The sequence below is a fragment of the Pieris rapae genome, chromosome 3 (genome assembly GCF_905147795.1).
Source record: "Pieris rapae chromosome 3, ilPieRapa1.1, whole genome shotgun sequence".
NCBI lineage: Eukaryota > Metazoa > Arthropoda > Insecta > Lepidoptera > Pieridae > Pieris > Pieris rapae.
In genome coordinates, this window is record NC_059511.1 from 1602319 (window position 1) to 1613165 (window position 10847).

Here is a 10847-nt window from a genome sequence, read left to right on the forward strand (position 1 = left end):
GATTTCTGCGAATAAATGATATTTTAAACCTAGGCAAATTAAAATTGTTTTGTTAGGAATCAAATCCTGCCGGAAGTACTCGATTTCTCCACATACATAAATAATTCGATTAATTTTATAATGAATAATAAAAAAATCCAAGTGGTACATTAAGATCGATTTATTAATAAAAATCAGCCACATAAGTGGGCATGCAAATGTCACATTCATTTTCATTAATATAATAACATAAACACAATGTCATAATATTACAATAAATAAGGCTTTTCCAATTAGTAAGAGGAATAGGAGTTCTATGTTAGTTCAATTAAAGCATGTATAAGAGCCGTTAGCCATTCGTTAGAAATGTTTTGCATTCCTTGATGATATATCAATTGAATGAGATTTTTAATTAGCCATAGATCATAAGTGCTTGTATTAAAACATGGGAAGGGTGTAGTCGGATCGAGACTAGTTCAACCGCTTGGTAGATTCAAATCTATGTATTAACTCTACATTGAAGATGTACTTAGAATTTATTTTAAGTAGTAGGTAGTAAAAGTAACCGGCCTTCTATTATTTCATTTATTTGTTAAAAAAATACATACATAGACTAACCTTACAGTACAAGTACTAAGCCAATATTAGAATTGAAAAAAAAATGCGTGCGTACAAAGTACACATGTCAGAAATGAAACTTCTTTTTAAATTAATTATTACTAATTTAAAAGCCTCAATAGATATACCATATATGATGACTCCTATTATTTGTATATCTATATTCACAATCATGATATAAATAAATGAAAAATCAATAGAATATTATAATATATATAAAAAATTGGTTCTTATGGTAGTGTACCTTTAACGCTGGCAGATATTCCTGGCTCTATTGCAATAGTTAATCGCTTAACGATTAACTATATAAAGGAAAGCACCACTTTTGGGGTCACCGGTACTATTACTAGGTGTCTACTTGAAACCCACGGCCCAAGTGTATCTACTCCAAATGAAACAAAATCAGAGTAAAATATTTAATCGTAAAATAGTTTTTGATACTAAATAACATCTTTAAACCTCAAATGCTAAGTTATAGTTACATCGAGATATGCGCGGGCGAAAGACATCCGTGAAATGCGTTGACGTGTTAATCCCCATCCTCACAGATCGCAGTCAACTAAGAATACGCGTGACTGATTTAATATTGCGTAAAATGGCTCGATGCGTTTTAATGGCGCGATATGGTGTGAAGTATTTTCTTTATCTACTTAAGAATATAATATACATTGTTTTTGATGAAGTTTGTTTGTCAAGACAAACCACGGACGGAGGAATTTTGACTAATTCAATTTGCACACACAAATTTAGGTATTTTTTAATACATATGTGTCTTTACTAAGACATGATGGATAATTACGATCTAGCTTAAATTAGGTCTAATATGTAATTTAAGTCTAACCTTAATTACTAATAAGGATTATTTAACATAAGAAAGTGTTCAATAACATTGCTTACAATCTCTATTAAGAGACAACTATTACCGTGTTCTATTTTTTTACTTACTTTATCACTTAACACTAACATACACAAACACTAATTCAAATACAAATTTTGTCCGTTTCAATCTTTCCTTATAATTTTTTTTATTATGTATACTGTAATAAAAATAAACTAAATCAGTGGCACTACAACCTTTTTGAGGTCTAGGCCTCAGATTGTTTTTCTTCACCGTTCGAGCAAATATTAAATGCGCACATAGAAAATCCATTGGTGCACAGCCGGGGATCGAACCTACGACCCCAGGGAAGAAAGTCACACGCTAATGCCACTAGGCCAACACTAGGCTCGTTTCGTAATAGGTAAATAAAAATAGTATGTTTTCAGGTTGTAGGTAGAGAAGGCGTGCTATCTTCCACCGCAAGCCGAGAGCTACAATGTGGCAAACGCCTGGTGTCAGGACTCTTCTCTCGACCCAGACTACCCCTTGGATACTCCTACGTCACCACCGTACCAACTGGGGCCTGCAGACTGAACGTCTCAGAAATTGCCTCCAGTGAAAATTATATTGGTAAATACAATTTTTATTTATTTATTAAATTCATATTTTTACACAGTTATTTAATTGTGGCATAAATGGGTCAGCTGCACTGTAGCAGAAAGGATTTAATTGAGTTCATATTAGTTCAATAAACATAAGTAGCCCGTAGTTAATAATGAGCAGATGTTGTCTCCAAGGCCGTGCAATAAAGCTTTCGGAACCAGGCCTAGGCAATAGCTTTCAATTTTTATTGAAATGATTTAGTTCACGAATACTGGGTCACGAGAGATTTTAATAGGACGATGAAGTGCGTAGTGCAAAGATTGATGTTGAATCGATTAATTGAAATTGCACGCATGCATTGCGGTTGTTCGATTGAGGCGCCTACGCCTAGAATAATTGCGAGATAAATCGAGATAGCGGTCTTAGCAATTGGTGGCTAATTATTCGCATGACTCAGTCGGCAATCGTTTCGCCAATTTGTTAATTGTTCCGTAAATATAACACGACCGTAACGTCTTCACGTTTGTTATGATGAGTAATTCGATACCCACGTGTAATTAGATAAACTATTTGTGTGTGTACATTTGCGGAACCGTCTTTATACTTTCAATTGCTTTGTGATTTATTTTTAATGTTCGCTTTACATTAGTTTCAGATAGGGATGTATCGATACGCCTTTTTGCCGATACAATGCCGATACCTTATAGAAATATGGAATATTTTTATATTATAGGTATATTATCTTAAACTAAAATTAAATTAAGGTAAAAATATATCAAGTTTGGTTTTTAATTAAGTAAAAAACTTTAATTAAGATTTAAGGTTTAGTTATTTACATTAAGAACTAAGAACAATAATTATATTAAAATAAAATAAATAACTGCGAATTATCATGATTAATATTGATAAGGTTTTTGTAATTCTGTACTAATTTAATTTGGTATCGATAAAATACTACGCGCGCTAGCAGCTAAAAGTCAACTTAAGTGTCTAGCGAAATGGAATAAATATAAAACGCGGGGATTCCCCAGCCATAGACAGTCCGAGCCTCGTTTGCAACGGACTAGATTAAACAAGATGCCTGTATTTATTACTTTTTTAAAGCGCGAAATTTATGTATCAGCAATTAATATATCGACGATATCGGCAGACCCAAAGTAGGTATAGCCGATTTATCGACATCGGATGCATCCCTAGTTTTAAGATATCTATAGATATAGATATCACACTTAGCTTATTGCTTAGGAGCCAGTAATAGCCAGAATCCACATCCAAAACAAATTGCTCAGGGGAATTGTCAATGCTCATTGGTACATACGACCTCCATCAAGACTAGTGGCTATGTTGGCCTGGGCCTAGAACCTTTTGTACTAGTAAATTAGTGATAGTACACGTTACTATGTATTAAGTGCTAAACAGCGAGCGAGAAAATAGAGTGTCTTCTCTTTAAGAGACTGTAATTAGTGATATTGGACACTTCTTTATGTTAAAATTCCTTTTTAGTAGATTAGGCTAGACCTAAATAATTTATTAGTCTTAAGTTAGACCGTAATGTTCCATTGTTAAAGACACTGTACTTTCTTATTCATTCTAGCTCTGAGAGTTTCGAATGGCTCGTACATTGTTAACGGCGAATTTGCTGTTAGCGCTCCAGGCACCTACGAAGCGGCCGGAGCACGATTTATATATTCGCGTTCTGGGGGACTCGACAATATATTTGCAATGGGACCTATACATCAAGCCATCGACATTATGGTATGTAGCAATCAAAGTTGCAATGTTATCTAATCAAAATACTTCCATTGTCTATTAAATTTATTGTCGTATTCAATTTGCAGGTTCTATATACTCAACCGCATCCTAATATTAAATACGAATACTTAACTGATTCATTACCTGACGAAACAAGCAACGAAATTCCGACTGAAGTCAGTGTGCCTCATCATCAAGTGCAGAGGCATCATCGTCATCATAACGCCGAATCTCACACCAGAGATAAAATCGATCCTACATTATCGAAACATCCCGATTATAACTCAAAAGAGAATCAAATCAATGTTGAAAGTAACGTCATCGGGAATAGACAGTTCATATGGAAGATATTGTCTTACACGCAGTGTTCTAGATCTTGTGGTGGAGGCCTTCAGATTGGTAAATTCAAGTGTGTAGAAGTGGTTGGCAGAGAAGATAGAGAAGTTTCTCCCGCGCATTGTACTGGATCTCCTCCATCTGCCCGCCGCAGGAGATGTGGCGGAAACCCTTGTCCTCCTCGTTGGAGAGCTGCAGCATGGGGACCATGTCCAGTGTGTGGCCCGGCCCATAGGACAAGGATTGTAGGTTGTGTGCAGGATCACGCACGAGGGATTACCAAGGTAAGGATATCCAACTTATGATGATCGCCAGCCTTTAAAGGAATATGGCACTCTTAAAAAAAGATTAAGATATAAAACTTCATTTTAGTCTAAAGCTATTAATACTCACCTTTAATTTTTCTTCTTCATTTCAAATCTTTAAAGAAAATCAATGTTTCAGATATCTGATCAGAAATGTCCACTTCCGATGCCTCCCAGCAGTGAACCTTGCGATATTCCTAATTGTGATGGAACAACTGAAAGTAAAGATCAAAAGACACCAAGATTGGATGCCAGGCGCCAAGTGAGAACAAGAGATCATACGGACACGTTTAGAGAAGGTCCTGTTATCTCGCTAGCCAGCAATATTTCTGAAAACGAAGTTAGTCCAACCTTGGGGCCATCGTACAGTTTCACAGCAGCTGGTGGATGGCTTTATACAGAGTGGTCAGAGGTAAATGAAAAAAACGATTTTAAAACAAATGGTGACTTTCACCAGTATAATACGCGTAATAGAACTAATTTGAGTGTGCGACCAACCAGGCTCCAGAAGATAAACCACTCCTTATATGGAAATTGTATTCGTTTTTACAACAAACTCCCAAGCGAAATTAGAGAACTGTCACTAAATAAATTCAAAGCCCTTGTTAAAAGTAAATTAATTAATAAAGCCTTTTATAAATGTGACGAATACCTAAATGATCCTAATCCTTGGGATTGATTTGCTCCAGTTCAAACAATTTGTATTAAAAACTTGGCGATTGAAAAGAGTGGCGGAAAGTTTCTTGCCAGTTCTTCTTACCCGCTCTACGCCCTTGACTTGCGAACTGGTGGTAAATGTAAATTTACGATTAATTTAATTTGTTTTTCTTGACGTTCATAAGTGTACATGTTTACCTAAATGAATAAAGATATTATGACTATGACTATGACTAAATGCCACGTCTATACAAGCTATTTTTATTATTCATTTCTCAGGCATATAAGTGACTGAAATACAATTCTGTTTTTTAGTGCGTTGGTGCTTGCATTGGGGGTGGAGTACAATCTCGAGGAGTACGGTGCGCTGACCCAGCTGGTTGTTCAGCTCTTCGTGCACCACATTCTTCCCAATCTTGTTCTGCGAGGAAACAGTGCGACGCGCAATGGTTCACGGGTATGATTGTACTAATTAACAATTTGGGATATTGGTTGTGTATGTGTAGTGTCAAATAGAAGGAAGTAAGTTCTCTTGCTAAGCTGGTAAACATTACAGGAGACTGGTCAGCCTGTTCAGCTTCATGTGGTGGGCGTCAGATTCGTGGAGTTATATGCATTGGTGGTAATGGAAGACGGCTGCGAGATGGATCTTGTAGGGCACCAAAGCCTGATGCTGAGCGGGCTTGTGGCGGAACTTGTGCTCCATCGTGGTACCTCAGTGATTGGGGAGAGGTAATGAGGCAATTTTTTAGTTCAGATTTAAACTTAGATATTAATTTGTCGCAGAATATTATATAATACTAGCGAATCCGACGACAGGCAGAGATGCTGTACAAATGTCCAAAAAATCTATTTATGTAAATCATTCTCAAAGTAGTTGAACACACAAAAAGTTTCATCTAAATATGTCCAGCCATTTAGAAGTTTGTTAACGAACACTTGCACAGAGGTTTTATATAAATACCAGCTGTTTATTTTCTGTATAGTTAAATAACCTAGATACCGACTGCAGAGCCATCTGCTGAGCTGATTTGTAAATCTAAACCATTTAGATCGCCACCCAAACGCATAGAAAAAAAGTTTAAGTTGAGTGACATACACACGTACACAAAGAAAAAAGTTTTGACTATTATATCTTCACCTGTAAAAAAATATAAATTAGTTAAGCACTATACTAGTATAGTAATATTTAAAAATGATTTTTTTTAATATACCTAGGTATAATTAAATGGAAAATGTTTTAGTGCACGGGTCCATGCGAGGCAGGCATTCAGACACGTACTGTCTGGTGCGCGCGCGGCGGTGTTGATGGAGCAGAGGGTGCAGCCAGAGACTCCGAGTGTCCCGGCTTGAGGCCTTTGGCTCGAAAGTCTTGCGTTCCACCTCGGTGCACGACACGGCCTGTTGTGAAACCAGCTGTTATTAACCCTGTGACCACTGGTAAGAAGGCAACACCAGTTAATAATCCTTGATGTCGTAATACATCTTAATATATAATAGTACTGTATGCAATATTTTGATTCGTTTATGTACTTACTGGTAGAAGTCTACCAGTAAGTCTACAGATAACATTTTAAAATATAAATTTACCTTTTCTGTAATCTTTAATTATTAAATTATATATAACAAAGATATAGCCAAAAATGGAACATAAAAAACGTTCAAATGTTTAAAAATAAATACAAAAATAAAAAAAAATTAAATCAAATTAATACCTAATTTGGCTGTGTTGTGTGATGGTGTGAAAATGAGGGTGTGTACATATGTGGGGTGTGCTCATGTTGCAAATGATTTAGCGCTATGTATATTCTTAATACTCCTTTTATGTTCACAATTCAAGACTTTACTTACAATACAAAGGACGTTAAATCACAAATTCTGCTCCAATATTTCCATTGATTCTTTATCATAGTAGCCACAAAGCATAAATAAATCTGAAAGATAGAACATTGTCTCATATTTCAATGTCTTCCATCGGCGATATTTGTTTAAGTATTTTTACCTTACACCCCTATTTTATTTCATTTATAGATTGCAATAAAATATACTATTTATTTTATTTATTTAAGTATACCACATCATGCATAATGCGATATTTACAATAATTTTATAAGTTATATTATTATAAAAATGAATATACCTAAATATCACAAAAATTACACTTATACAAGCAAAGAATAAATCCCGACAAACAGATGATTTGGTATGAGATAGCCTCTTAACAATGCTTTCTTTCAAGCCACAGCCCACTACTGTATAATATATCAATACGGATCGAGTCTTGGGTAAATTATGATAAAAATGCACAAAACACACTTTTCTGTAAATAAATACTCAGTAAAATATAACGAAAGAATACGTCAGTAGGATGCTTAATGTTTTTTTAATATTTTTTAGATTCCCAAAATCGAGTGACTAGGCACCAGAGTCCTAATATTCAGAGTGTCAAACAGCGAACATACAGTAAGGGTAAGTACAATTATCATTTCTCCGACACGAAATAGTTCAAATACCTGAAATTGCTATGTCGAGTGCTCTGTCAGTAGTCAGCGACAGGCCTCAAGAAATAAATAGATAACAATTTGATACTGTTAGAGCCACTTTCAATGTTACTTTTATATACGAATTTACGATTGCAATATTCCGTATTTTCACTGGGTTTAAGTTTCTGGACCCATAAATATTTATATATTGGAATCCTCATTGCACAGAGAAAGAATTCGCATAATCTGATACATTACTGTTAGTATGATTATTGAATCCTTCTGTATCATTAATTTATATTCTTTTTACATACAGTTTTTCAGCAACGATGATGGCAACATAATAAAAATTAAAAAAAAAAGACATATTTGACTAAATATTTTAAACTTTCAGGAGGATGTACAGATAAGCTGAGCAACTGCATGTTGGCGGTGCAGGCTCGTCTCTGTCATTACCATTATTACGGAGATAACTGCTGCAAGTCCTGTCATGGACGATAGGTAGGTTAACTTGGTTATAAAATTTCCTACGTCGAATTTATTACGACGCCATGGGTGCAATGCGCCCCCTCACGTCCCCAAAATTATCTTTTTATTAGATTAAAAATATTGTTTGTCATAAATGAACTTAAATTATTAAAATAAAAAAAAAACGAAAATAAATTTGTAATTGATAATATTCTTTTCAGGCGCAGGTGCCGTATGCAGAGATGTATTGTGATACAGTTATGACTATCAGTGATAAGTGAGAGGCACTGCGTATACATATTCTTTTTTAATCCATAGACAACTAACCATATTTTTTTATATAATTAAAATAAGGTTTCATGTAAAAACGTACTGGCATCCCACATTTATATTTTCGAATTGTCATTGCACAGAGCAAGATAATCTTTAATTTACTTCTGTGTACCAAAAAGGTTTTTATCTAATCAAAAAATAACACATTCCTTTTTTTCTTCAAATGTATACGGACTGCCTTAACTATCCAATGGAAATTAGGTTTCCATTAAATTACAATCAGACATAAATAATCTAGAATTGTATTTCCGTAGCAATAGTATGTGATCTCCAGTGTATAAGTCGAAGATTTCTGAATAATTACATTTTTACTCAAATAATTCGTGTAGTATTGAGATTTTATCGCATTAAAAACCTATAAAGCAATCTTAATCAGCCTTAGCCTTCTCCTTTCGTCAAGCTATAAACACTATAAGAGAGAGAGAGAGAGAGAGAGTGTGTGTGTGAGATTAATAAATCTCCTGTGTGCACAGGATAGTATGCACATAATTGAATATTTGCACCAATTTAACATCATTGAATTTTCGAATAATAAATAATATTAAAATTTGTATTATATTTAGATTTTAATTCTAGCTTTTAATAGGATAGGAAAATTGTAGTATTCCTCTTACTTTAAGTGTGTGTTCATTATTTATTTATAACGATTTTAGCACAATTAGCTGACACATAAATAGTTTGTCTTGATTCTTATTACAAGATCGATTAAAATTGATTTTAATTGAGTGTATATAGTTCTGTATAGCGCATTTATTTACTGGCTGTTAAGTATTTATGTTTTAGTTAAATAAAACGCCATAATGTGTACCATCATAATTATAATAATTTCCGTACTAATAACGCGTATAACAATGTACAAAAATAATAAGCTTTAAAAACTACTTTTCGTTTTATTTCTAAATATATTTTGTATATCCCAAAAATCACGTTTAAAGACTGCCTTTATGCTGATATTAAGATTCCTATTAAAATTCCTATGTCCTCCAAGTGGGGCAGATGACATCCAGTATAGAAAACCAGTCTAACTGATTTTACTTCTCGTCATACCAGCTTCCCTCGCCTCTGTACTGATCATTACCTGTCTGTTTTGGGCGGCCACATTTCCTTTTGCCTTGAGGATTCCAGTCGAGGGCTTGCTTGGAATGTGACTTGGATGCATCCAAGGCGTGTGGCCCATTGCCACTTTCGGCGTATAAAAAGTAATAAGTTTTATTTATGAATAATATCTACGAAGATTTTCTACAGAAGCAACGATAATCTTCTTTGCCCGTCGTTGCTAAGCAACGAAAGAATAAGGGATATTAATAAAAAACAATTCTGGTTTCCATTTTATATTCACGTATATTTACAATTACAGCGTATTTATAAAAATCTCAAAATCTATATAAATTTTTTAAGTAATTCTGAATTATGTAGATACAATTGTTTGCTTATTCAACACTATTAAAATGCTTGACGAATGTCCACAACCATGGGCGGATCGTAAATTTTGGGGCTCTGGGCTATTTAGGGTAGTCCCCCAAATAAACGCTCACACCGAAAAATACACCGACCGAAAATCAGCGACGGGGAATCCCCGTTCCGTTCAATACTCGCGCATCGCACAACAGTTGATTGATCTCAGGGATTCCAACATCATGATTGGATTTTTTTAATAAAAGATTTTTTTTTATTAGAAATAGCGCCTTTTGTTTTCAGTTAAGACTGGGAATCCTTTGTATCCCCGGGTCCCTGGGCTGCAGCCCAAGAAGCCCTTAAGTAGATCCGCCCCTGTCCACAACACGTTGTCGCTTAAATAACTATTTTAGTACATTAGGCATCATTACGTATAAATACACTTAATATTAAAATATGAGGAGAAAGAAACAGTTTATTATTTTCCATAATCTTTATACAATTAAAATTAGTGTAAAAAGATAAATTATCGCATTTTATAACATTAGTATACATTTTCTTTATTTTTGATAGAAACAATTTCGTCAGGTTCTATGCGCTACTACTACATATGCGGTCGTTACTACATAAACTATTTCATTAAATTTGCTGACACAGAACCACCATGAACGCTGAAAGATGTTTTAAACAAAAATTTCCGTCTGAACACTTTGATTAAGGCTGTTAGTAGGGGAGCCCAAGAGGGGATTTCGGGATTTACTCAAGCGCGGCAGATTAATATATAGGGGGATACCTTGTACCCGGTTAAGTACCTCCACCAAATATGAGGCCCATATATAAGGCCGCCCGTGAAGGATACAGGATCAGATTAGTAAAAAAAATTGATCATCAGACATTCTCGAGCGCGTCAGATTAAGGTAGTGTGAGTTAATCACATCCTAAAAAGTGTATATTCCACTAATCTGACAATTTGAGAGTGACGTAAAGAGAGGGGAGGGCAGCAAAGTTGTAAAAAAAAAACGTCATCTTGACATTCTCGAGCGTAGCTAATTTTTTTTTTATTTTGAATGAAATAATTCAAGAATATTGAAAAATATA

General features: G+C 34.6%; 1 protein-coding gene across 1 annotated transcript in view; it reads left to right on the forward strand.

Moving 5' to 3' along the window:
• Positions 1-9235, forward strand: part of LOC110991503 (thrombospondin type-1 domain-containing protein 4) — a 114708-nt gene extending 105473 nt beyond the window's left edge. Inside the window, exons 8-17 of the mRNA XM_045634728.1 lie at positions 1864-2047; positions 3615-3775; positions 3859-4392; positions 4553-4825; positions 5386-5527; positions 5627-5802; positions 6315-6510; positions 7468-7539; positions 7948-8054; positions 8243-9235. Coding sequence (XP_045490684.1) covers positions 1864-2047; positions 3615-3775; positions 3859-4392; positions 4553-4825; positions 5386-5527; positions 5627-5802; positions 6315-6510; positions 7468-7539; positions 7948-8054 — 1845 coding nt within the window. The 3' untranslated portion in view covers positions 8243-9235. The remainder of the gene's footprint in view (positions 1-1863; positions 2048-3614; positions 3776-3858; positions 4393-4552; positions 4826-5385; positions 5528-5626; positions 5803-6314; positions 6511-7467; positions 7540-7947; positions 8055-8242) is intronic.
• Positions 9236-10847: the final 1612 nt, after the last annotated feature.